The following is a 27855-nucleotide window of genomic DNA, read 5'->3' as shown; positions in this document are numbered from 1 at the left end:
TGGTAGGGCTAGATTGGGCATTGAGCCAGGTGCCATGAAGCCGGCTCAACGCGTCTGGTCTCCAGTGCGTCTCCTAGGGCCGGCATACATGGCATCCCCGGTTCGCCTACATAGCCCGGTGCAGGTTATTCCACCTCCCCGCACTGGTCGGGCGACGGGGAGCATTCAACCAGGTAAGGTTGGGCAAGCTCGGTGCTCAAGGGAGCCAGTACGCCTGCACGGTCCGGTATTTCCGGCGCCACCTCCCCGCCCCAGCCCAGTTCCACCAGTGCCTACACCACGCACCAGGCTTCCAGCGTGTCTCCAGAGCCCTGTTCCTCCTCCACGCACTCACCCTATGGTGCGTGTTTCCAGCCCGGTACCACCAATTCCGGCACCACGCACCAAGCCTCCTGTGCGTCTCCAGAGTCCTGTGCATCCTGTTGCTGCTCCCCGCACTAGCCCTGAGATGCGTGTCCCCAGCCCGGTACCACCAGTTCCGGCACCACGCACTAGGCCTAATGTGCGTCTCCAGGGTCCAGTATGCCCTGTTCCTTCTCCCCGCACTAGCCTGAAGGTGCGTGTCCCCAGCCCGGTAACACCAGTTCCGGCACCACGCACCAGGCCTACAGTGCGCCTCAGCCGGCCAGAGTCTGCCGTCTGCACAGCGGTGCCTGAACTGCCCGTCTGCCAAGCGCCATCTGAGCCACCCGTCTGCCAAGCGCCATCTGAGCCATCAGTCTACCCAGCGCCATCTGAGCCATCCGTCTACCCAGCGCCATCTGAGCCATCCGTCTGCCTAGCGCCATCTGAGCCATCCGTCTACCCAGCGCCATCTGAGCCATCCGTCTACCCAGCGCCATCTGAGCCATCCGTCTGCCCCGAGCCATTAGAGCCGCCCGTCTGTCCCGAGCCGTCAGAGCCGTTCGTCAGTCAGGAGCCGCTAGAGCCATTCGTCAGTCAGGATCTGCCAGAGCCGCCAACCAGACAGGATCTGCCAGAGCCGCCAACCAGACAGGATCTGCCAGACCCGCCAACCAGACAAGATCTGCCAGAGCCGCCAACCAGACAGGATCTGCCAGAGCCGCCAACCAGACAGGATCTGCCAGAGCCGCCAACCAGACAGGATCTGCCAGAGCCGCCAACCAGACAGGATCTGCCAGAGCCGCCAACCAGACAGGATCTGCCAGAGCCGCCAGTCAGACAGGATCTGCCAGAGCCATGAGCAGCCAGAGCCGTCAGTGAGCCATGAGCAGCCAGAGCCGTCAGCGAGCCATGAGCAGCCAGAGCCGCCAGCCAGCCATGAGCAGCCAGAGCCGCCAGCCAGCCATGAGCAGCCAGAGCCGCCAGCCAGCCATGAGCAGCCAGAGCCGCCAGCCAGCCATGAGCAGCCAGAGTCGCCAGCCAGCCATGAGCAGCCGGAGTCGCCAGCCAGCCATGAGCAGCCGGAGTCGCCAGCCAGCCATGAGCAGCCGGAGTCGCCAGCCAGCCATGAGCAGCCGGAGTCGCCAGCCAGCCATGAGCAGCCGGAGTCGCCAGCCAGCCATGAGCAGCCGGAGTCGCCAGCCAGCCATGAGCAGCCGGAGTCGCCAGCCAGCCATGAGCAGCCGGAGTCGCCAGCCAGCCATGAGCAGCCGGAGTCGCCAGCCAGCCATGAGCAGCCGGAGTCGCCAGCCAGCCATGAGCAGCCGAAGTCGCCAGCCAGCCAAAATCTTCCAAAGCCGCCAGCCAGCCAGGATCTTCCAGAGCCGCCAGTCAGCCAGGATCTACCAGAGACACCGAAGCGGATATTGACAATGGTGGAGTGGGGGTCATGTCCCGCACCCGAGCCGCCGCCATATTAACCTGTCTAGGATCAGCGTGGCGCTAGCGGCACCCCCCCCCCCCCCCACTGAAAAACCAGTGCCGCGAAATTCAAAAAAAATATTTTTTTAAAATATTTAACTTTCACACATTAAAGTCCAATACAGCTAATGAAAGACACAGATCTTATGAATCCAGTCAACATTTCCGATTTTTAAAATGTTTTACAGGGAAGACACAATATGTAAAGATGTACATCTATTACCTAAAAACACATTAGCATAATCCACCATCTTTTATTTGTCCACCAACACCAGTAGCCATCACCAATTCGGCTAAACTAAGATATTTATAGCCCCTAACCAACAAAAAAACTCATTAGATGACAGTCTGATAACATATTTATGGTATGGGATAGGTTTTGTTAGAAAAAAGTGCATATTTCAGGTATATGGCATAGTTTACAATTGCACCCACCATCACAAATGGACTAGAATAATTACAATGAGCAACGTGTTTACCTAACTACTAATCATCAAACATTTCGTAAAAATACACAGCATACACGAATCGAAAGACAAAGATCCTGTGAATACAGACAATATTTCAGATTTTCTAAGTGTCTTACAGCGAAAACACAATAAATCGTTATATTAGCTTAGCACATAGCAATTAGCAGCCCAGCATTGATTCTAGCCAAAGTGAGCGATAAAAGTCAACATCGCCAAAAGATATTAATTTTTTCACTAACCTTCTCAGAATTCTTCCGATGACACTCCTGTAACATCACATTACAACATGCATATACAGTTTGATCGAAAATGTTTATATTTAGCCACCAAAATCATGGTTAGACAATGTGAAATGTAGACAAGCTGGTAAAGAAAACGTCCTTGCGCCACTTAGACAGTGATCTACTCTTATACATAAATACTCATAAACGTGACTAAAAAATATAGGGTGGACAGGGATTGATAGACAATTTAATTCTTAATACAATTGCGTTATTACATTTTTTAATTTATCCTTACTTTTCAATACAGTTTGCGCCAAGCGAAGCTACGTCAAAAAACATGGCGTCCTAAGCCACTAAAATGTTTCGACAGAAACACGATTTATCATAATAAAAATGTCCTACCTTGAGCTGTTCTTCCATCAGTATCTTGGGCAAAGGATCCTTTCTTGGGAGAAATCGTCTTTTGGTGGAAAGCTGTCCTCTTGCCATGTGGAAATGTCAACTACGTTCGGGATGAACTGAAAAGCGTGCCCAACTTTTCACATCGTTGCAAAAATAAATGTCCCAAAATCGCACTAAACGGATATAAATTGCTATAAAACGCTTTAAATTAACTACTTTGTGATGTTTGTAACTCCTATAACGAGTGAAAAGATGACCGGAGAAATATAACAGGCTAAACTAACGCTTGGAACAGGAGAGGGTCGGTGTCTTCCACGCGCGTTACGCAGCAAGAAAAGACTTGCTAGCTAAAGGTTTTTTTCATTTGTAGGGCCTGTGAACGAGCAATCGAGCCCGTTGGAATCGTCATCACGTAAAGGCATCCAGGGGAAGACGTAAGAAGTGTCCGTATAGTCATAGCAACGACAGTGCCCTTTTAAATGACTTCAGAAAAGTGGCCAACGTTTCTCAAATCTGACTCCATGTCAGGGAAATTGCTGTAGAATGGGCTCTGTTCCACTTAGAGACAAAATTTCAACTCCTATAGAAACTATAGACTGTTTTCTATCCAATAATAATAATAATATGCATATTGTACGATCAAGGATTTTGTGGGAAGCCGTTTAAAAAATTAGCCACATTAGCATAAATAGTCTAAACAGCGCCCCCATCCCCAACAGGTTAAGGCCCACCCCGGACCCTCCCTTTATGTGTAAGGTTTTGCGGCCGGAGTCCGCACCTTTTGGGTGGGGTACTGTCACGCCCTGGCCTTAGTATTCTTTGTTTTCTTTATTATTTTAATTAGGTCAGGGTGTGACATGGGGAATGTTTGTGTTTTGTCGTTTTGGGTGGTTATATGGTAAAGGGGGTGTTGGGTGTAGTGTATGAGTTTGTGTTGAGTGAATGTTTCTAAGTATGTCTATGGTTGAGTGAATGTGTCTAGGTATGTCTATGGTTGCCTGAGTGGTTCTCAATCAGAGACAAATGTCTTTCATTTGTCTCTGATTGGGAGACATATTTAAGGCAGCCATGGGCATCATGCATTTGTGGGTAATTGTCTATGTTGAACGTTTGTTGCTTGTCTGTGCACTAACGTTTGTAGCTTCACGGTCGTTTTGTTTTCAGTTTATGTATAGTGTTTGTTTTGTGTTTTCTCTCTTCTGAATAAAGAAGATGTATTTTCCACACGCTGCATTTTGGTCCTCACTCTCTCCCATTGACGATCGTGACAAAGAGTGTGCAAAGCTGTCAAGGCAAAGGTGGCTACTTTGAAGAATCTAAAATATATTTATACTTGTTTAACTTTTTTTTTGGTTACTACATGATTCCATATGTGTTATTTCATAGTTTTGATATCTTCACTATTATTCTACAATGTAGAAAATAGTAAAAATTAAAAATAAAACCTTGAATGAGTCGGTCTGTCCCAACTTTTGACTGGTACTCAACATGCACATCGTTCATGGCACGAGGGCTCATCAGAAGCTTTCCTATTTTTTTCTGTGCAAATACAGTACAGATGAGACCATTAATATTGCAATGTGCCTTGTGTTACGTCTGGCATTTGGACACCGCAACTCACCTTCAAGGCAGATCTTGATCAAACATTAAAAAAATGGATACTGTGCTGGAGCAGTGAGGAGGAGTAGTATTCCACTTCCCAGCCACTGCCCCCATGATGTGTGAGAGGCTGTGACAGTGTATATAACAGAGGCAGGGAGACATCCATTGTTCTCTTCAGATGAATGTGAAAGGAAAGAGGAGAGCCGAGGAGAGTAGGGCCACACAATGCTGGGGGTCACAGTGGCAGGCCCACACAGAGGACAGAGAGAGAGGGACACGCCAATTTGGAGTAGTGGAGCTAGACACTGACTGGAGACTGGAGATGTCAAATCTAGTACAAACTAGTCCCAAACTATGTACCCTATAAATATGGAGTAGCTAGTTACTCACTGACTGGAGTGGACAAATGTAGTACAAAGTAGTCCCCCACTCTATCCTATAAAAAAGTATAGCACTTCTCATATAGCCTACCTTTTTATAGGATAGAATGGGGGATAGAGAGGGGACCTACTTTCACCTAGTAACATCTAGTGGTGGCAGTGGGCATAGAGTTCAAAATTATGTGATTAGATAGAAATAGCAGAGTAGCTAAATACATAACATTGTGTTGAACTAAATTGTTAGGGTATCTATTTTTGCAGGTGTGGTTGCCCCTCTCATTTGATCAGAGAGCATGTTGCCACCAGTGAGAGGATTGTTAAGATGCTTGAGAGAGGGGTATGGTTTTACCTAATCACTTAGTTCCCCCCACTCAAAGTAACATCCACTCAATGGGCGCTGCACTGCACTGGTGGGGTCAGTGTCATGATGTGAGAGGGATTCCATGTCATGAATGAGTACATCCCAAAGGCACTCATCCGCTAAAAGAACTGAGACACCCCCAGCGTCCATTACAGGAGTGGGCGAGCGAGAGATCATGCTCATCATACCTCCCATTGTGCCCTCCTATCAGGACTGGGCACAATGGCGTCTGTATCCCTAGTGTGCATTAGTGCATTGAAATAATAGGTGGAAAAACACGAGTGAGAAGCTTGGTCTGTGACTGTGAGAAGAGGTAAATAGCCCTGATGGAAATGAATTCTCCCTAATTTAAATCCCAGGAGAAACAGATCAACTTTAGAGTGGGGAAATCTGCTGAGTCAAGGGAGAGGGAAGCTTCATTACAGTGAAGGTTTGCTAGGCAGCTCCTGTGAGGGAGGGGGGAAAGTAGCCAGGCACATCCCTGGACTGGCATAATGACTCTTAATTATTTGTTAACCGCACAGATAAAACACCCTGTCTGTATCCCAAATAGCACCCTATTCCCTATGTAGTGCACTACCTTTCACAGGGTAGTTCAGTATATAGGGAATACGGTGCAATATGAGATCTCTGATTTGGTGCTCAATCCTTTATTTCAACAGCCAAAACTAACAAAACGTCATGTCACACAGGCTTTGGATATTAGCAATAATAGGTTCTACGAAGCTCATAGGCCAGGTTTTGGATAATGTTCATGTTGATTGTAATATCCTAGATGCTACAGTAGCCTCGCTCATGTCTCAGAAACACACATGGTCTGACTTAGGCATTATGATTCATTGGAATAGGATACAGCATTATGGTGTGGGAAACCTAAGCCTACCTCTGTTGGAAGTTTGACCATTTTCTTTCTTCTACACTTTCACTGAAATTGGATTTCAGCTATTGGTCTCCCCTCATTAGCTTCAGTAAATCCCATTTTCCTTTGTTAGGGAGCTGTCTGTGTTCCTGCTGTTTGATTCACTGTCAGGTTGAAAGGGTTTCTATTATCCTAATGTTAACATGGAAGACACCTAACTGTCAGTGCGCCCAGGTCAATTAGTTTTGAGACATGACGACTTGGCCTGCGTGTCTATGTCACATACTCCAGGCACCGCCATTTATAACTCCCATTGAAGAGGAGGTTGATGATTAGAGGCCCTGTATGACGAACGGTAGGAGGTCCGACCAAATTGCCTCCTGTGAACCTTTAAATTGGGGAAAATGAATTCATATCCTGCCAAATTGGACCTTCTTTATTGATAATGGTCCAAGAAGAACTGAGCCTGAATCAGAAGAGAAAACCCATGTTGGTTTTCACCATGAGATTCGCATCCTACTGAGCCACGACCCCTCCACTTGGCTGAGTCTGCTGTGACAGACAGACCCCTGGTTCCCGGGCAGAGAGGGAAAGTCTCTCTAGTTGGCCCTGGCAGACACATGGAAGGAGGCTAAGCTGTCAGATGGTTTTGGGCCATAACTCTTTGCTCCATTAAGAGATCTAGGACATATTCGTTATCAGTAGTGATGGGCAACGGCCAACCTGTATTATTGAGTGGCTTACGTCCAGGGATATATTTAGGATGGCTCAGTGAGAGAATCAGATCCAAGATGGTAGTGTCTCGACCAACTGATTTAGATACAGTTGAAGTCTTAGCCAAATACATTTAAACTCAGTTTTTCACAATTCCTGACATTTAATTCCAGTAAAAATTAGTTATCACCACTATATTTAGGATCACCACTATATTTTAAGAATGTGAAATGTCAGAATAATAGTAGAGAATGATTTATTTCAGCTTTTCTTTCATCACATACCCAGTGGGTCAGAAGTTTACATACACTCAATTAGTATTTGGTAGCGTTGCCTTCAAACTTTTCGGGGAGCCTTCCACAAGCTTCCCACAAAAAGTTGGGTGAATTTTGGCCCATTCCTACTGACAGAACTGGTGTAACGGAGTCGGGTTTCTAGGCCTCCCTCCTTGCTTGCACATGCTTTTTCAGTCCTGCCCACACATTTTCTATAGGATTGAGGTCAGGGCTTTGTGATGGCCACGCCAATACCTTGACTTGGTTGTCCTTAAGCCATTTTGCTACAACTTTGGAAGTATGCTTGGGGTCATTGTCCATTTGGAAAACCCATTTGCGACCAAGCTTTAACTTCCTGACTGATGTCTTGAGATGTTGCTTCAATATATCCACATAATTTTTCTATCTCATGATGCCATCTATTTTGTGAAGTGCACCAGTCCCTCCTGCATCAAAGCACCCCACAACATGATGCTGCCACCCCCGTGCTTCACGGTTGGGATGGTGTTCTTCGGCTTGCAAGCCTCCAAACACTTTTTCCTCCAAACACAACGATGGTCATTATGGCAAACAGTTATATTTTTGTTTCATCAGACCAGAGGACATTTCCCCAAGAAGTGCGATCTTTGTCCCCATTTGCAGTTGCAAACCGTAGTCTGGCTTTTCTATGGCGGCAGCGTAGCCTAGTGGTTAGAGCGTTGGACTAGTAACCGGAAGGTTGCAAGTTCAAATCCCCGAGCTGACAAGGTACAAATCTGTCGTTCTGCCCCTGAACAGGCAGTTAACCCACTGTTCCTCGGCCGTCATTGAAAATAAGAATTTGTTCTTAACTGACTTGCCTAGTTAAATAAAGGTTAAAAAAAAAAAAATGGCGGTTTGGAGCAGTGGCTTCTTCCTTGCTGAGCGGCCTTTCAGGTTATATCAATATAGGACTCGTTTTCCTTTATTTATAGATACTTTTGTACCTATTTCCTCCAGCATCTTCACAAGGTCCTTTGCTGTTGTTCTGGGATTGATTTGCACTGTTCGCACCAAAGTATGTTCATCTCTAGGAGACAGAATGCGTCTCCTTCCTGAGCGGTATGACAGCTGCGTGGTCCCATCTTGGCTCTCTCTAATTCTCTCCTTCTCTCTTTCTTTCTCTCTCTCGGAGGACCTGAGCCCTAGGACCATACGTCAGGACTACCGGGCATGATGACTCCTTGCTGTCCCCAGTCCACCTGGCCTTGCTGCTATTCCAGTTTCAACTGTTCTGCCTGCGGTTATGGAACCCCTACCTGTCCCAGACCTGCTGTTTTCAACTCTTAATGATCGGCTATGAAAAGCCAACTGACATTTATTCCTGATTATTATTTGACCATGCTTGTCACTTATGAACATTTTGAACATCTTGGCCATGTTCTGTTATAATCTCCACCCGACACAGCCGACTGGCCACCCCTCATAGCCTGGTTCCTCTCTAGGTTTCTTTCTAGGTTTTGGCCTTTCTAGGGAGTTTTTCCTAGCCACCGTGCTTCTGCACCTGCATTGCTTGCTGTTTGGGGTTTTAGGCTGGGTTTCTGTACTGTGCTATATAAAATAAACTTGATTTGATTTGTTTATACTTGCGTACTATTGTTTGTACAGATGAACATGGTACCTTCAGGTGTTTGGAAATTGCTCCCAGGGATGAACCAGACTTGTGGAGGTCAACAATTTTCTTTCTGAGGTCTTGGCCAATTTCATTTGATTTTCCCATGATGTCAAGCAAAGAGGCACTGAGTTTGAAGGTAGGCCTTGAAATACATCCACAGGTACACCTCCAATTGACTCAAATTATGTCAATAAGCCTATCAGAAGCTTCTAAAGGCATGACATTTTTTGGCATTTTACAAGCTGTTTAAAGGCACAGTCAACTTAGTGTATGTAAACTTCTGACCCACTGGAATTGTGAAACAGTGAATTAAGTGAAATAATCTGTCTGTAAACAATTGTTGGAAATACTACTTGTGTCATGCACAAAGTAGATGTCATAACCGACTTGCCAAAACTATAGTTTGTTAACAAGAAATGTGTGGAGGGTTGAAAAACAAGTTTTAATGACTCCAACCTAAGTGTATGTAAACTTCCGACTTCAACTGTATGTCTGCTATGTTTGAAATTTCAAGTTGAAACGTACACCAAAATGCTTTTCTTGCCAGCTCTAAAGCTGTGGGATTCCACAACAGCACCATGGAGCCATGGTGATGATGCATTACATGTTGGAGGGAAGAGCAGAGCAGCAACCGACTGGGTTATTCTGGATTCATAGAGACACAATACACCATTTGTCTCGTCTCTTTTTTATTTGCTAATCCCAACCAAACCCAACTTCATCTGTTTCTGTAGTGTGTTTGTCAGTTCCAGCTAGCCTGACGGTTCTAGTCTCAGGGTTACAGTAAGACTATTGTCGTCCTGGATGCTGGATCTAGAGTATTTCTGTCAACAAGGTCGGTCTACAGAGTTAAGCTGGAGTCATTCAGCGAAAGCCTTGACCGTCAGTCAGACTGGGGGTAGCTTGGAAGCTTTCATCACTGCTTTGGCATGACGGATTGGCAGGCGAATCAATACGCTCCGTCTTTCCCTACTGTACAGGGAAGGCAGTTAGTATGAGTCATTCAGACACCCAGACAGCCTTAATAAGCCTAATACCCTTTACAATCAGACAGGGTCTGTCTGGGGCACTCCAGGGTAGACAGCAGACGGGGGATGGAAGGGTGGGGGGCGGGAGGGTTTAAAAGGCTTATTACTCCAGGAATTCATTCCATTGCCTTCAACTGCAAGAAGTCTTTAACCTTGCCACTTGTTTAGATCAACAAAGAAGACCTTATGGATCGTATCAGATGCTGTCATTTAGAATACAGGTGATGGCTTTGTGAGGAGAATAAACAGAGTCAATGGATAGAGAGAGAAAAAAAGAGAGACTGGGGGAGTAGGGGGTGAGTAGCATCCATTATCGAGACCATTCCCTTATAGCGTCATGCAGAAATATGAACTGAAATTGATCACAGTGTGATCCTTGATTCCATACAGTCCTTTGTCATGTCAAATCAACTTTTTTTTAAATGTTTGGATGAAAATATAATGCCATCCAGTCCATTCACCTGAACTGTATTCACGATTCAAAGCCATTGCCGTTGGGTGCCCTTTAATAAAATCCAGCAATGTTTCATCAGAGGATAAAGTTGCCAGTACATTGTGAGCATGGCATTTAGAAGACTTATACTAGAATTTCATATGATGTAATTTAACAGGAGGGGGGGACTCCAAATGTCCTTATATATATTTTTTATTTAAATGTAAGACAACAGCCCAATATTTCATGCAGGATTTTCAATACACCATAAGTGCACTATCAATCTGCAGTTTGATGCAGAACAACAGAGATCTATTGTGGCAATTGCAATACCATTGTCCTGCTGTTATGTTGATTCTGAAACTGTTGTGAAACATGCATTTCATGATCCCAATCCCAGTTTTACACATTTCCATATCAAACCGTGTCAGTTGTCAAAATTCCAACATGATGACATTGAAAGCAACAAAGAGCCCAATACCACACACGCACCATAATGTCTCTCACTCTCAGGATGCATCCTAAAAAGCCTATTTCCTATATAGTGTACTACTTTAAACCAGGGCCCATAGGGCTCTGGTAAAAAAGTAATGCACTTTAAAGTGAATATGGTGCCATTTGGGACACAGACCAGTGCATTTCATTCTGTAGAATGTGCTAAAGCCACAGGCTAGGAGAGACTAAGCTGGCAGGCAAACGCTCTGACAGCTTTTGCTTAATACGTCCTCACTGTGCCCGACAGACAGCATTTAGGAGGCAGACAAACCCACGCCCTGGGAAGTGGCTCGCTCCGGCCTGAACGGAGCAAAGAAGCACCACCTTACCACAAGCAGCATCTGTTTGGGGGAGACACCTGGGCTCTTCCTACAGGAGCCCCTGTTGGACTATTAGATAAGCCGGCTGCAGTCCTATGAGCAAGGGCTCTCTGTTTAGCACAATGCTGTCCACCTGAATTCCTGAAGATACAGGACAAACATAGCCACCGCAATGAACTAGACCAGACTTGGCCCCAGGGAACGGTCTATCCATAATTTGTGCTGAGGCAAATATGGGAGAAAAAGAGGTGTGCATGATGGAATGTCAGAGCTGCAATTGTCTATTTTATTCATTGAAGTGGATGTGATGTGAAATATTTAGGACACATGATTAAATATAGCAGTGTGTAGAGTGCATTAAGCATAAAGAAGATGGTGACCCCAGGCAATTGTTTTTCACTGTGCTTTCAGGTTCTGTGACACATTTCCTCTGGGATTTTGATTATTTCAATCACAGTAAAACACAGATGCATATTGAAAGTCTGATTCATAAATGTTGAATAAGAAACCAGTCATAAAAGATTTAATCAGATCACATACTTGATTGGCAGCTCACAGACACCACCTCAGGTCACGTAAAACATAGACACACAGATATTGACAAGTAGAATCCATTATTGGATTCTTTATTTGCTAACCCATAGGCCTGGCTGGTGTGGTCTTCCATGAATAAATGATCAGAGGGATAAGTGGGATCTGATCTCCTGTCTGTCAGAGGAGAGAACAGCTCCCCCATTACTGACCCCACCCTGACCTTCACCGTGACCTTCAGTTACCTCAGGGACACAACGCTCAGGTTCAGTGGAGGAGGAGCAGGGAATGTCATTCAAGCTTCATACAACACTGATTCAGCAAGAAAATCAATTTGCATCCTCTTTTTTTTGCATCAAACCTTTCTGACAGGTAAATTAGTCTCCCCTCAACTATCCATTTGAAAAACTTGGGAACAACCCATCTTAATGATATACGCGGTCTGAGGAGATGAGCTGTCATGATGTAAGGGGGAATGTTTTTAAAGGTCAGTCAAATCAACCGTAATATTTCAGTCAACTGTAATCAATTTCTGAATGGGAAATGAGGGGAGAAAGAATCTGTTTTTGGAAGTCTTGTATAAGAGTTAACTGTGGGTACGAGCTTGCCTAATGGATTGACTGCAGGTGGAAAAAAGTGATAAAAGTGTCTGGATGAAGTGCCATGGGAAATAGGCCCACTGCATCACACTCAAACAAAGACAAACACACTGGCTCCTCAGTTCAGTCAAGCTCACCAACATTTTCTGAGAACAACTCAAGCTAAATGGACACTAACCACAAATGTAGACGCTTTGGGGTGCCTTATTGTCCTGTCTTGACAGAATAAAATGTCATAGATATGCCTTACTCAACCCAGTTAGTAAACTAACAATGTGAGGCCTGTGAATCTCACTCAAGTCTTCAGACCCAGCAACAGCAAGCAGGCTGGTGTAATAATACTGTGGATGAGAGACTTTTGAGTTTCTTTGGATCTGCAGGTGTCTGACTCTCTTGGTTTGAGTTAACTTATGAAGTAACATATGGTTTTCTGATTAGACAGACTTTCATAAATCCCACACAACATTTTCCACTGCTGATTCTATTAAAAAGGATTATGTGGAGAGAGTTTCTTGACTGTGTCCAACTCGCTAATAATCACCAAAATGAAAGCTAGACAGTCAGGGATTTTGAGGGGGAAAACAAACTCAATTTAATAAAAAATAACCTAAACCTAATCAAAAAGTTGTAGAAATAATAATGGACCTACATTCATACAGTTTCTTAACTGTGTCCAGCTCACTTATAATCACAGAAAAGAAAGCTAGACAGTCAGGGAGCATCAAACATTTTTAAAAAGATGGATAGAAGACTATATTTTGCAAATTTTGACTGCGAGGAAATATAACCAATTTTCAGTGAGGCCCTCCAGACCTCGTTGAAGGCGAGGGGCAAAATGAGTTTAACACCCCTGGTTTAGTGCTTAAGATTGGTTAATTGGAAATCAGAATCAGTGATTTTATAAAAAGGGCTCATATCAGGCGAGATCTTTACATGACACGTTTTTGATATTCTAGAGAATACAGACCATTTCCAATGCATATTTTGAGGTTTGTGGAATGCACCATATACTGACAAATTCTGAATCCAGATGTGTCTTTTAGACATATATGATATTGGGATTTCTCAGAATATCACACATGGACATTTCTTATACTAAGGGAATCCAAAAATGATTTGCGCATGAAAGAAAAATATGGATTTCATCTTTTGTCAAATTATTGAGCGTGTGCTGAAAACTCAGAAATGCATCAGAAAATGTCCTTTTTTTCAGTATATCAAAAAGCATATTAAGATCCGGATATGGACCTCAGCCAAGAGAAGCCTATCTGGAATCAATATAGCTTAATATCTTGAATGTGTTGAAAAAACACAGATATGTAATGTATACCATTAGTATTTGTCAACATGTTGAGAGAAAATAGTATGTCACATATCTCAGGATATATATGGACTCATTCAATATCCTGAGATATGTGACATCCTATTTTCTCTATTTGATGACAAATACTGACAGTAGCACTACATAGTATAGTTTCTCAGCACATACAATGCATATGATCTTGACTGAGGCCCATATCAGGATCTTGATATGCTTTTTGATATGCTAAATAAGGAGAATTTCTGATGCTTATTTTAGTTTTGAGGACATGCTCAATAATTTGACAAATATTAAATCCATATAATTATTTCAGACACTAGCTAAACTATTCAAAATGTTTAGACTTATTGTATTACTGGTTAATATAAGATAGCTAGCTAACTAACTTAGCTAGCAACTTAGCTAGCTAGCTTGTTCCAGTTAGCTAGTTTTCTCATCATGAATGGAGCAGGTAGAGTTTCTACCTTGTTGTATGCTTATGTGAAATTACAATATTTTCTTGCAATATTGACACAATTTTGATTAATGATTTTTGCATTGGCAGTTTGGAGTGGATCACAGACCAACACTACCACCATGTTTGGTCTGAACTGCGAAGGACTGCCACCGGCACCGCTGACAACCCAATCTGCACCCATCGCATCCATAACACACAGAGCAGGCAGGGGTATTGAGGGTGTGCAACTTTTATTTTCTGTTAAATAAACAAAATACATTTTTAGCAAAGGTTGATCTACGTTTGCATCTTTACAGGAAACGTGTAGTAAATGGAGCTCTGGATAAACAGAAATAGCAGAGATGTACTTTGGATTAAATATGAAGATGTTTGCCTTTTCGTGCCTTGTAGCCTACTACTGAATATGGTATCAATGCTCAGATATGCCGTCTTCATGTGAAGAGCACAATGATTCTCGGCGCCTGAACAGGTCAAATAATTTGTGCGCTGGACATTGATCATGAGTCAATGTCCAGATGAATATTAAATATTCATGAGATAAATATTAACTATCATATAAGGATATCTACTGAAATGGTTAATAAAATAAAAACAATATGGATCCATAAATGCTCAGGTAATGACAGATATGATACATTTCTGAAAGTATGCGGACTCGTTCATGCCTAACTATAAAGGCATGTTGACACATACCCTTTCCGGAGTTAAAATATTCAACAAGTATGTAAGTGGGTGCACGCGCTTCAGGTGCGTGTCTTGGGGAGATCTCAACTCAGATATCTCCCTGGACTCATACGGTAGCAGGGAGATTTCTGAGGTCTGGATTGGACATAGAAACTGTTCCATTACGTAGAGTATCCTAGCTCCATATATGAAATGAAGGACATAGGTATCTGGAGGATGTCTACGCCTTATATCTAATAAAATGTCAGATACCCGGGAATATAAAGATAAACATATCCCCTGATATTGACCCTTTTCGCCCAGTGGTGTCTTTATTATTCTGAGATTGGAAAGATGTGATATTGGTGGGATAGGGGTAAAACAACTTGAATATGTTTTCTTTTCTCCAAAGTGAACAGCATTTTTCTCACTGGAATCTGGCAACACTTGCACATCATCATCTACTTGCACATCATCACCTGCACATCTATCACTCCAGTGTTAATGCTAAATTGTAATTATTTCACCTCTTTGGCCTAAGTATTGCCTTACCTGCCTACTCTTCTACATTGTATTGTGTTATTGACTGTACATTTGTTTATGTGTAACTGTGTTGTTGTTTTTGTTGCACTGTTTCACTTTATCTTGACCAGGTTGCAGTTGTAAATGAGAACTTGTTCTCAACTGGCCTACCTGGTTAAATAAAGGTGAAATAAAATAAAAACCACAAAATCTGGCTGTTCATTTCATATCTCTACCCAGGTTTTCAGCAACATCAATGCTGGCCTCCGTATTGTTCGAAGTACTGTCTGTCTCTTATGGAAAAGCTACAAAATAGTTTTCAGCTAACTGAGCACAGCTAATGCAACAGACAGGTAGGGGATCTGGGAGCGGCAGGTAGCCTAGTGGTTTGAGCTCTAAAGGTTGCTAGTTTGAATCGCAGAGCAGACAAGGTGAAAAATATGTCCATCTGCCCTTGAGCAAGACACTTAACCCTAATTGCTCCAGGGTCGCCGTCAATAATGGCTGATCCCTGGCCGTGACTCCATTCTCCGAGGGTGTCTCAGGGGAAGTTGGGATATGCAAAAAACAAATGTGAAACATGACAAATATAAGCACCCCCTATTTGAGGTAGAGCCAATCCACTGAAACTCCTGATGAAAACAGTTAGGGGAGAGGATAGGGGGGGCAGGCTTGCATCATAGAGGACAGAAAGAAAGAAAAAAAGAAAGAAAGAGTGAGAGTGAGCATGTGGTGCCACTCTACTAAACACACCTGATGCTACTCATGCTGCCTGTCTCAGATCCTAGCTTGCATCGCTCCAGTTGGGTGGCGACAATCTGCCGCTCGGCTTCCAGTTCTCGAGTCAGTCGCTCAAATTGCAGCTCCTGTAAAGAAATGAAAAAGTTATTGTCAGTAAGCCTATCTATATTGTGCCACAAAGGATCTAGCTTACTGTATTCATGAATCATTCTCAAATTGTTCTTATGAGGATTGTGACAATTCAAATGCTTCAAAACATCCAGTTATTGTAGCCTAACCACGCTCACCCTCAACACTGGGGTCCCTCAGGGGTGTGTGCTTAGCCCCCTCCTGTACTCCCCATTTACCCACAACTGTCTGGACACGCACGACTCCAACTCCATCATCAAGTTTGCTGACAACACAACGGTGGTAGGGAGGAGGTCAAAGAACTGGCAGTGTGGTGCCAGGACAACAACCTCTCCCACAACGTCAGCAAGACCAAGGAGCTGATTGTAGACTACAGGAAACAGTGGGGAAGGGGAAATATATAGCTGCACCCTTGAGAGCATCCTGACTGGTTGTTACACCATCTGGTATGGCAACCGCACCACCCGCGACCGGAAGGCCCTACAGAGGGTGGTGCCAATGGCACATCGCATCACTGGGGGTGAGCTCCAAGCCATCCAGGACATACAGATGTAGGATCTTAATTTGAGCCAGTTCGCTGCAGCAGGAAATGTGAATTATTATGTGGATTATAATTCATGGACATTTTGTAGGGGTTAATACATTTTTTGTTAGGGCAAACCAAGTCTGACATTTCAAAGTGGAAATTATAAACGTTAGAAACCTTTAAAACTCAAATACACTACAAGTTTGCATTTCCTGCCATGCAGGAAAATTCTCAGCAACAAAAAAGTGATAAAATTAAGATCCTACATCTGTATATGTCAGGTGGTGTCTGAGAAAGACCCAACAAATTGCCAAAGACTGCAGCCACCTGAGACATGGACTGTTCTCCATGCTCCTGTCCAGCAGGCGGTACCAGTGCATCAAGGATCAGACCAATAGACTCCTAAACAGCTTCTATCCCCTGGCAATAAGACTGTTAAATGGCTAATGACTACTGCTCTCCCTCTCCCACAGACTATCCACACCGACTCTATGTCCATCCACAGGTCTCTACCCACTCAGACACAACCTACGCTGCTGCTAATTATTTTTTAAATTATTATTATTTTATTTTATTTAAATTTTATCCCCTTTTCTCCCCAATTTTCATGGTATCCAATCGCTAGTAATTACTATCTTGTTTCATCGCTACAACTCCCATACTGGCTCAGGAGAGACGAAGGTCGAAAGCCACGCGTCCTCCGAAGCACAACCCAACCACTGCTTCTTAACACAGCGCGCCTCCAACCCGGAAGCCAGCCGCACCAATGTGTCGGAGGAAACACAGTGCACCTGGCCCCCTTGGTTAGCGCGTACTGCGCCCGGCCCGCTACAGGAGTCGCTGGAGCACGATGAGACAAGGATATCCCTACCGGCCAAACCCTCCCTAACCTGGACGACGCTAGCCCAATTGTGCGTCGCCCCACAGACCTCCCGGTCGCGATAGAGCCTGGGCGCGAACCCAGAGACTCTGGTGGCGCAGTTAGCACTGCGATGCAGTGCCCTAGACCACTGCGCCATCTGGGAGGCCCTTCGCTGCTGCTAATTTGATTACTGATTAGATGTATTACTCCATTAAACTGTTGTCCATTGATTATTGATTGCCATTACTATTAGTATTTATCTATTTATCCTCTACTGGTCACTATTACTCCTGTTTACATGTACATTACCATTAATACATTACCCTAAATATTTATATATATCCTACTACCAATCACTTTATATGTATAAACCCACCTCAACCACATCAGTACCTCTGTACATTGAATAAGGTACTGGCACTAACCTTTATATACTTGAATTGTCATGTTTCTAACTCACATCTTAATTCTTTTGTTGGTTTTAATTGTACTTTTTATTCAATTTTCTATTATTATCTATATTATTATTATTATCACCACATTGTAGCCTAGTGGTTAGAGCGTTTGACTAGTAAGGGAAAGTTTGCAAGATCGAATCCCCGAGCTGACAAGGTAAAAAATCAGTCATTCTGCCCCTGAACAACCCACTGTTCCTAGGCCGTCATTGAAAATAAGAATTCGTTCTTAACTGACTTTCCTAGTTAAATAAAGGTAAAATAAAATAAAAATGAAATTGTTGGAAAGAGCTCTCAAGATAAGAATTTCACTGTACTGTTTTACACCTATTGTATTCTGTGCACGTGGCGAATAAATTTTGAAACTTGGGTAGCACTTTATAATAACTTCACGTAATAAAGCATTTATAATGGCTTAGTAAATAGTTTATTCATAATGTATCATTACTCCAACATCTGTAAATGTTAGTAACCTAGTTATTCATACATTTATAAACAACTTTTAAAGTATTTCATAATGATTCATAAGATCATCCATAAAACCATTTATTAATCATTAGTTAAGTATTTTTGCTTGGCCTCATCTAAAGTGTGGGCTATATATAATTTATAAATACTTTAGAAATGTTTTGAGTGACAGGTGTAATTTCTCACAAAAATAAATTGGTAGACAGTACCTTGGTAGGCAGTACCTGATGCCTCAAAATGACCGAGAACATATCAATGGTTAAACAATAAGCACACAATAGAGGAGAAAATATATTGACAAAAACAGTCACACTGTTGTAGTAGTAGTGTGATGTGTAACTTCAGACACTCTCTATGCTGAGAAAAAGAACATTTTTAGTCAGAAAATGCTAACATAAGCGTTTCTTGGCAGTGACTTTTCTACAAAAACCAAAGTGTGGATTGCAGTCACTCCTTAGAGCAGTCTAATCTTGGTTAACCCAGAATTAAAATCTTGCTTAATTTGGTCAGCTGAATTGGGAATTCCGGTTTGCAAAGTCTCCACCCTTGCAAAAGAAAACCGCCAAAGACCACTGCTTACGAGGTAAGGAAACACATATCTGAATACATCCCATTATTTTAAAGAGTTACTACCCCAGTAAAGGTGCCGCCAAACAAACCATGTGTGAAAATAGTCTGCGCTTAAAAGACTGAAGCACAGGAAACATTTAAAGGTTATACATAAAGGTTAGATGCAATTTCAAGGTTGAAAATTCTTAATAAAATTTAAATGTGATAAACAATGAGTGCACAAAACATTAGGAACACCTGCTATTTCCATGACATAGACTGACCAGATGAATCAAAATCAAATACAATTTTATTTGTCACATGCGCCGAATACAACAGGTGTAAACCTTACAGTGAAATGCTTACTTACATGCCCTTAACCAACAATGCAGTTTTAAGAAAATCCCTAAAAAAAGTAAGAGTTAAGAATAACAAATAATAAAATAGCAGCAGTAAATAACAATAGCGGGGCTATATACATGGGGTACCGGTACAGAGTCAATGTGTCAATGTGCGGGGGGCATCGGTGTCGAGATAATTGAGGTAATTATGTACATGTAGGTAGTTATAATTATAAAATTATTATTAAAGTTATTAAAGTGGCTATGCATAGATAATGACAGAGAGTAGCAGCAGTGAAGGGGGGGTGGAGGCAATGCAAATAGTCTGGGTAGCCATTTGATTAGTTGTTCAGGAGTCTTATGGCTTGAGGGGTGAAGCTGTTTTAAAGCCTCATGGACCAGACTTGGCGCTCCAGTACCACTTTCAGTACCGCTTGCCCTGCAGTAGCAGAGAGAACAGTCTATGACTAGGGTGGCTGGAGTCCTTGACAAGTTTTAGGGCCTTTCTCTGACACCGCTTGGTATAGAGGTCCTGGACGGCAAGAAGCTTGGCCCCGGTGATGTACTGGGTAGTACGCACTACCCTCTGTAGTGCCTTGCGGTCGGAGGCCGAGCAGTTGCCATACCAGGCAGTGATGCAACCCGTCAGGATGCTCTCGATGGTGCAGCTGTAAAACCTTTTGATGATCTGAGGACCCATGCCAAATCTTTTCAGTCTCCTGAGGGGGAATAGGTTTTGTCGTGCCCCCGTCACGACTGTCTTGACCTCCTCCCTATAGGCTGTCTCATCTTTGTCGGTGATCAAGCCTACCACTGTTGTGTTATCATCAAACTTAATAATGGTGATGGAGTCATGATGGGACTGAGCACGCTCCCCTGAGGGGCCCCCGTGTTAAGGATCAGCGTGGTGGATGTGTAGTTACCTACCCTTACCACCTGGTGGCGGACCTTCAGGAAGTCCAGGATCCATTTGTCCCAGGGTCTTTAGCTTAGTGATGACCTTTGAGGGCACTATGGTGTTGAACACTGTAGTCAATGAATAGCCTTCTCACATAGGTGTTCCTTTTGTCCAGATGAGAAAGGGCAGTGTGGAGTGCAATAGAGATTGCATCATATGTGGATCTGTTGGTGCGGTATGCAAATTGGAGTGGGTTTCTGGGATAATGGTGTTGATGTGAGCCATGACCAGCCTTTCAAAGCATTTCATGGATACAGATGTGAGTGCTATGGGTCAGTAGTCATTTAGGCAGGTTACCTTAGTGTTCTTGTGCACAGGGACTATGGTGGTCTGCTTGAAACATGTTGGTATTACAGACTCAGACAGGGAGAGATTGAAAATGTCAGTGAAGACACTTGCCAGTTGGTCAGCGCATGCTCGGAGTATACGTCCTGGTAATCCGTCTGGCCCAGTGGCCTTGTGAATGTTGACCTGTTAGAAGGTCTTACTCACATCGGCTGCGGAGAGTGTGATCACACAATCGTCCGGAACAGCTGATGTCTCATGCATGTTTCAGTGTTACTTGCCTCGAAGCGAGCATCGAAGTTATTTAGAGTCCCACTCCTTGAAAGCGGCAGCTCTACCCTTTAGCTCAGTGAGAATGTTACCTGTAATCCATGGCTTCTGGTTGGGGTATGTAGGTACAGTCACTGTGGGGACGACGTCCTCGATACACTTATTGATAAAGCCAGTGACTGATGTGGTGTACTCCTCAATGCCATCGGAAGAAACAAGGAACATATTCCAGTCTGTGCTAGCAAAACAGTCCTGTGGCTTAGCATCTTCTTCATCTGACCACTTTTTTATAGACAGTCACTGGCGCTTCCTGCTTTGATGTTTGCTTTTAACCTGTTGGGGATGGGGGCGCTGTTTAGACTATTTATGCTAATGTGGCTAATTTTTTAAACGGCTTCCCACAAAATCCTTGATCGTACAATATGCATATTATTATTATTATTGGATAGAAAACAGTCTATAGTTTCTATAGGAGTTGAAATTTTGTCTCTAAGTGGAACAGAGCCCATTCTACAGCAATTTCCCTGACATGGAGTCAGATTTGAGAAACGTTGGCCACTTTTCTGAAGTCATTTAAACGGGCACTGTCGTTGCTATGACTATACGGACACTTCTTACGTCTTCCCCTGGATGCCTTTACGTGATGACGATTCCAACGGGCTCGATTGCTCGTTCACAGGCCCTACAAATGAAAAAAACCTTTAGCTAGCAAGTCTTTTCTTGCTGCGTAACGCGCGTGGAAGACACCGACCCTCTCCTGTTCCAAGCATTAGTTTAGCCTGTTATATTTCTCCGGTCATCTTTTCACTCGTTATAGGAGTTACAAACATCACAAAGTAGTTAATTTAAAGCGTTTTATAGCAATTTATATCCGTTTAGTGCGATTTTGGGACATTTATTTTTGCAACGATGTGAAAAGTTGGTCACGCTTTTCAGTTCATCCCGAACGTAGTTGACATTTCCACATGGCAAGAGGACAGCTTTCCACCAAAAGACGATTTCTCCCAAGAAAGGATCCTTTGCCCAAGATACTGATGGAAGAACAGCTCAAGGTAGGACATTTTTATTATGATAAATCGTGTTTCTGTCGAAACATTTTAGTGGCTTAGGACGCCATGTTTTTTGACGTAGCTTCGCTTGGCGCAAACTGTATTGAAAAGTAAGGATAAATTAAAAAATGTAATAACGCAATTGTATTAAGAATTAAATTGTCTATCAATCCCTGTCCACCCTATATTTTTTAGTCACGTTTATGAGTATTTATGTATAAGAGTAGATCACTGTCTAAGTGGCGCAAGGACGTTTTCTTTACCAGCTTGTCTACATTTCACATTGTCTAACCATGATTTTGGTGGCTAAATATAAACATTTTCGATCAAACTGTATATGCATGTTGTAATGTGATGTTACAGGAGTGTCATCGGAAGAATTCTGAGAAGGTTAGTGAAAAAATTAATATCTTTTGGCGATGTTGACTTTTATCGCTCACTTTGGCTAGAATCAATGCTGGGCTGCTAATTGCTATGTGCTAAGCTAATATAACGATTTATTGTGTTTTCGCTGTAAGACACTTAGAAAATCTGAAATATTGTCTGTATTCACAGGATCTGTGTCTTTCGATTCGTGTATGCTGTGTATTTTTACGAAATGTTTGATGATTAGTAGTTAGGTAAACACGTTGCTCATTGTAATTATTCTAGTCCATTTGTGATGGTGGGTGCAATTGTAAACTATGCCATCTACCTGAAATATGCACTTTTTTCTAACAAAACCTATCCCATACCATAAATATGTTATCAGACTGTCATCTAATGAGTTTTTTTGTTGGTTAGGGGCTATAAATATCTTAGTTTAGCCGAATTGGTGATGGCTACTGGTGTTGGTGGACAAATAAAAGATGGTGGAATATGCTAATGTGTTTTTAGGTAATAGATGTACATCTTTACATATTGTGTCTTCCCTGTAAAACATTTTAAAAATCGGAAATGTTGACTGGATTCATAAGATCTGTGTCTTTCATTAGCTGTATTGGACTTTAATGTGTGAAAGTTAAATATTTTAAAAAAATATTTTTTTTGAATTTCGCGGCACTGGTTTTTCAGTGGGGGGGGGGGGGGAGTGCCGCTAGCGGCACGCTGATCCTAGACAGGTTAAGTAGGAATCAGGAGGTTAGAGTCATGGTGAGATTTGCCAAATGGAGGGCAAGAGAGAGCTTTGTACGTGTCTCTGTGTGTGCAGTAAAGGTGGTCTAGATTTGTTAACCCTCTGGTTGCACATTTAACATGCTGATAGAAATTAGGTAAAACTGATTTAAGTTTCCCTGCATTAAAGTCCCCGGCCACTAGGAGCGCCGCCTCTGGTTGAGCATTTTCCTGGTTGCTTATGGCGGACTACAGCTCATTGAGTGCGGTTTTAGTGCCAGCCTCGGTCTGTTGTGGTATGTTGACAGCTACGAAAAATAAAGATGAAAACTCTCTAGATAGATAGTGTGGTCTACAGCTTATCATGAGATACTCATCCTCAGGCGAGCAAAACCCTGAGACTTGCTTAGAAAAGCACCAGCTTTTGTTTATAAATATGCATAGGCCCCCTCCCCGTGTCTTACCAGAGGCTGCTGTTCTGTCCTGCCGATAGAGTGTATAACCTGCCAACTGTATGTTCTTAATGTTGTCGTTCAGCCACGACTCAGTTAAACATAAGATATTACAGTTTTTAATGTTCCGTTGGTAGGATATATTTGCTTTCAGTTCGTCCCATTTATTTTCCAGCGATTGAAAGTTAGCTAGCAGAATGGAAGGCAAGGGCAGATTAGCCACTTGTCGCCTGATCCTCACAAGGCACCCTGATCTCTATCCACGAAACCTGTTTCCTTTTCCAGCGAATCACGGGGATCTAGGCCTGGTCGGTTGTCCGTAGTATTTCCCTCGCGTCCGACTCATTGAAGAAGAACTCCTCGTCCAATCTGAGGTGAGTAATCCCAGTTCTGATGTCCAGAAACTCTTTTCGGTCATTAGGTCATAAGAGACGGTAGCAGAAACATTATGTACAAAACATGTTACGAACAACAGGAAAAAACAAACAAAATAGCATGGTTGGTTAAAAGCCGATAAGACGGCGCCATCTTGACAATCCAGGTGAAAGCTATGATCCCTTATTGATGTCACCTGTTAAATCCACTTCTATCAGTGTAGATGAAGGGGAGGAGACAGGTAAAATAATTGTAAGCCTCAAGACTTGGATTATGTATGTGTGCCATTCAAAGGGTGAATGGGCAAGACAAAATATTTAAGTTCCTTTGAACAGGATATGGTAGTAGGTGCGAGGCACACCAGTTTGAGTGTGTCAAGAACTGCAATGCTGCTGGGTTTTTCATGCTCAACAGTTTCCTGTGTGCATCAAGAATGGTCCACCACCCAAAGGACATCCGGCCAACTTGACACAACTGTAGGAAGCATTGGAGTCAACAAGGGACAGCATCCCTGTGGAACGCTTCCGACACCTTGTAGAGTCCATGCCTCAACGGTGTTCCTAATATTTTGTACACTCAATGTATTTCCTTTAACATCATGCGTTGTGTGCTTATTCTTTAACCATTGATATGTTCTAGGCTATTTTGAGACCTTAAGGAGCATTAAGTACTGCTGGAATGTCTGCCAATGGCATGTCCATCTATTTGTGAGAAATTACACTGGTCACAAAACATTTATAAAGTATAAATTGCCCACACTTTAGACAAGGCCACAGAAAAATAATTAACTAATTATTGGTAAATGGTTTATAAGGACCTATATTAAACATCTTATGAATGGATTAATGATTAATAAATTATTAATTAAATATTTACTAATACATTATAAATGCTTTGTTATGTGGGGATATTATGAAGTGCTACCAAAAATGTAAACTAAATCATATACAGGCACAGTTGGAAATGAATACTAGTAGCTTGTGTTGATGCAATTGGTAGATTTACACCAAAGTTCAATTTACAGTATGCCTAGTAATGCACATTTTAAGTAATGATTAATTAAGTAAAGCACGTTTTAAGTAAAGAGCTAATGATTAAGTCACTACAGTTGCCAAACCATACCCCAAATTAGTAATTGTTAGAATAGATATACCGTGTTGTATGAAATTAAGTGACAAACATGCCTGGGCTAAGAGAACAAAATCCCCAAGCACTTCTTACAAATAATTACTGAGAATATCCCATCTGAGCAATGAGCCTCAGGCAACTCCAGTCCATACAAACTGTCCACTTTTTCTGTGACAAGGCTGAAATGAGTCCAGCGCTCACAAGGTCAAACACTCTCCCTAGAGCAGTTAAACTAAAGACTGCTACAAAATGTATCACCGTTTATTTTGGGCAAGAGCCCAGAGGATCGAGGTCCACAGAAACATCCAATTAAACTCGATGAAGAAAGATCCATATACAACTGTTATTAAACAAACTTTGAGCTACTTGTATACTATCACAGTACATGAGTCAGTTGACTTGCATTCAAATGTACTTCCCTTGGTATAATAGTCGCATTTACATAACTTTGTACATGCAAGCAACTGTTGATATTGTCTGTCTCAGTTATCTAGATCTTCCAATATACATATTTTGCATAACTTATAAATAACCAAACTTCATATTTTTTCAGCACAAATAAACTTTGTTCTGAGAAGATGCAGTATTTTGGGATAGAAGAACGAAGAACAAAGGACCAACAAAGTTGAAGTGCTTGTTTTAGTTTATGCGGGAGCAAACTAGCTACCTGACGGAATTCAATCAGAGCTGCAAACAACAAAACCCCTGACCCAGAATATTCCCTCCAAATGTAACATAACAAGAAAACACCTGTTACCACTGACAGAGTATCAGAATGAAAGTTAACAAAGCCATACCTTCACATGGACCATACTTCAGAGAAAGTGACAAACGCACAGAAATCCCACTTTTTGCTCCATCCACAACATGTCTAGAAGTTCATCTGTCCTTATTGAGAAACCGTCATTAGAAACCTGCAAGCCCAGTAGTGACTGCCTCCAAGCAGTAAAGAATAGAAGTTCAGCTAGGCACAAAGGTCTCCATGGCAACAGATAATTTAGAACCCCTTTGGCATTACTTATGCAACATTGCATCACAAAAGGACCCTCCCACCAGTCTGTGTGCCAAATCCTGCCGCTTTCCAATCACTCTTTTGACTGCTCCTCTCCTCAACACCATCTGCACCCCCACTGAAAAAGCAGAGAGGGGGTAGCTGGGTGGAGGTGGTGGGGGGAGCAATGGAGTGGGGGGACGGAAAAGCTACAAAGACTGGAAGGATTGGGAGTGTAAGTATTGTGGGGTTGAGCCAGCAGAAATGTCTCCTCTCCCTTTCTTCTGGCCATAGTTTTGCATTGTGCTCTCCAGGGATACACAGTGACTGTTGTGCCTCGCCGAGAACTTAGGTAATACACGATACAGTCACTTTAAATATAGCTCTGTAAAAAAAGACAGGAGAGTAGAAGAGAGGGCCACAGAGGCTTGGGAAGTCACTATTTACTTCCTGTCACTCACACCATAAACTCTGTATATTTATATCCTGTATGATGCATTGTAGTGAAGGAAGTATTTCAGGGGACCCAAGAAAGACAGTCATAAGATAATGAGGTAGTCAGTCTATACATGCGTAAATGACTCGGTCAGTAACTAAGCTAAGTTACCAGTAAAAACCTGGTACCCCTACAATAATGCATCTCAACTTGCAACTGTCACTAACAACTGTAACAATAGGCCTGAGAAAATATAAATGTGGGTATGATTGAGAAAATGATTGAATGAAAAGTAATTTTGATCAAATGAAAACTGATAGAGCTGAGGGCAGCTGAGAGTGAATAGCAGCTGAGAGTGCCTCTAGAGTGAATAAACAAAGCTATCTCCTCCCAAACCATCTCTTTATTCAAATCGTCATTGGGCCAGTATACCAATTCAAAAACATTTTCAGAATTTGAATACCCAAAGCTTAACAAGACACCAGACATATGTCTGCTGGAACTGAAAGACATAGCTAAATTGCTTAGCAGGATAGTTCCGTATACATACAGTGGAACAGTGTAGAATACCCTGAATTCAAATGTGTGTGTGGAAAAACTGAAGAAATACCCACTAAATAATACAATTAGCTAGTTTAAAAAGGCAGCTTGCATGATAATTGCATTACAAGAGAATCAAGTATACTTCCAGCCCATTACCAAGGACAAGAGAGAGAGAGAGATAAAGAGAGGTGGAGGGGGGTGCCCAATAGCTTGCAAACAGTACGTCCCTGAAAACACCATTAAACCTATTAGTTGGTAGAATAAATGACTAGGGGACAGAAGATGGAATTCTGCAGCTTCAGGAAACTATGGTAGCTATGGTCCTCGAGTAGACATGCCTAATTGTGCCCTGTGGTACCAAGACTGACATTTAACTTCTTCAGAGGAGACAATTTGATTACAAAATGTCATCCTGGGTATGCCTCACACATTCTTTTGGGGGTTTCATCTGATTCCTAAAAACCCAGAGGTGAACTTAATCAGTACAAAACCAAAGACAAGGAACACCCTGTAACAGAATAAGACTGTGCAGGGAACGTTGGCTGGAGAAGATAAAAACTGATGGAACTTTCAGTACAGGTACACAGGACTACACAAAATATGCCACATTCATATGAAGCTAGGGGTGTCCTGCCAAATAACATTGAACTAACTCAAAACATTAAACATTGAGATACAAGGTAGCCTATTAAGCCTAGGATAATAGTATTGGCTGAACTTGAGTAGAGAACCTATGGGCTTTAAAATCCTTGGCTTAAATACTCCCGTTGAGACAACATTTCAAAGCTTTTCCTGGGTTGACAGAGCTCACCACTACTGCTGACTGTCTTCCCACTCCTCAGCTGAGTAACACAGTGCTGGATTTCAGATTGATCTGTCTAATGCCTCATTCAGATTTGTTAGAGCAACTGTATGCCTCTAAGCCACTCAAACTGCACTTCTACCTCTCTGCCATGGCTGTCTGATTCCCTCATTCAAGCCAGATGCAAAGCCAATTTTCCAAGTTTTTCCCCCTTGAGTCAACTGACAAAAAAAAGCTGTCCTATATGCCAACACTTAGCAGTCTGAAACAAAGGAATTGTAAAGAAATGA

The 27855-nt window shown here is 42.7% G+C and overlaps 1 protein-coding gene across 8 annotated transcripts in view; it reads right to left on the bottom strand.

Annotated features, from left to right (window-relative positions):
* LOC129814051 (catenin delta-2-like) overlaps nucleotides 1-27855 on the bottom strand; it is a 156957-nt gene that overhangs the window by 95063 nt on the left and 34039 nt on the right. For 6 of the 8 annotated variants that reach the window (XM_055866816.1, XM_055866820.1, XM_055866819.1 and 3 more), the window contains exon 3: nucleotides 15867-15979. In XM_055866816.1, coding sequence (XP_055722791.1) covers nucleotides 15867-15979 — 113 coding nt within the window. Of the gene's footprint in view, nucleotides 1-15866; nucleotides 15980-20111; nucleotides 20984-25590; nucleotides 25787-27855 lie in introns of those variants that run through there. The other 2 variants (XM_055866823.1, XM_055866824.1) reach the window with 2 other exon arrangements.

Source organism: Salvelinus fontinalis, chromosome 17 (assembly GCF_029448725.1).
Source record: "Salvelinus fontinalis isolate EN_2023a chromosome 17, ASM2944872v1, whole genome shotgun sequence".
In the NCBI taxonomy this organism is placed as follows: Eukaryota; Metazoa; Chordata; class Actinopteri; order Salmoniformes; family Salmonidae; genus Salvelinus; species Salvelinus fontinalis.
The sequence above is the reverse complement of the archived record's forward strand: the minus strand, read 5'-3'. Positions and strand labels throughout refer to the sequence as shown.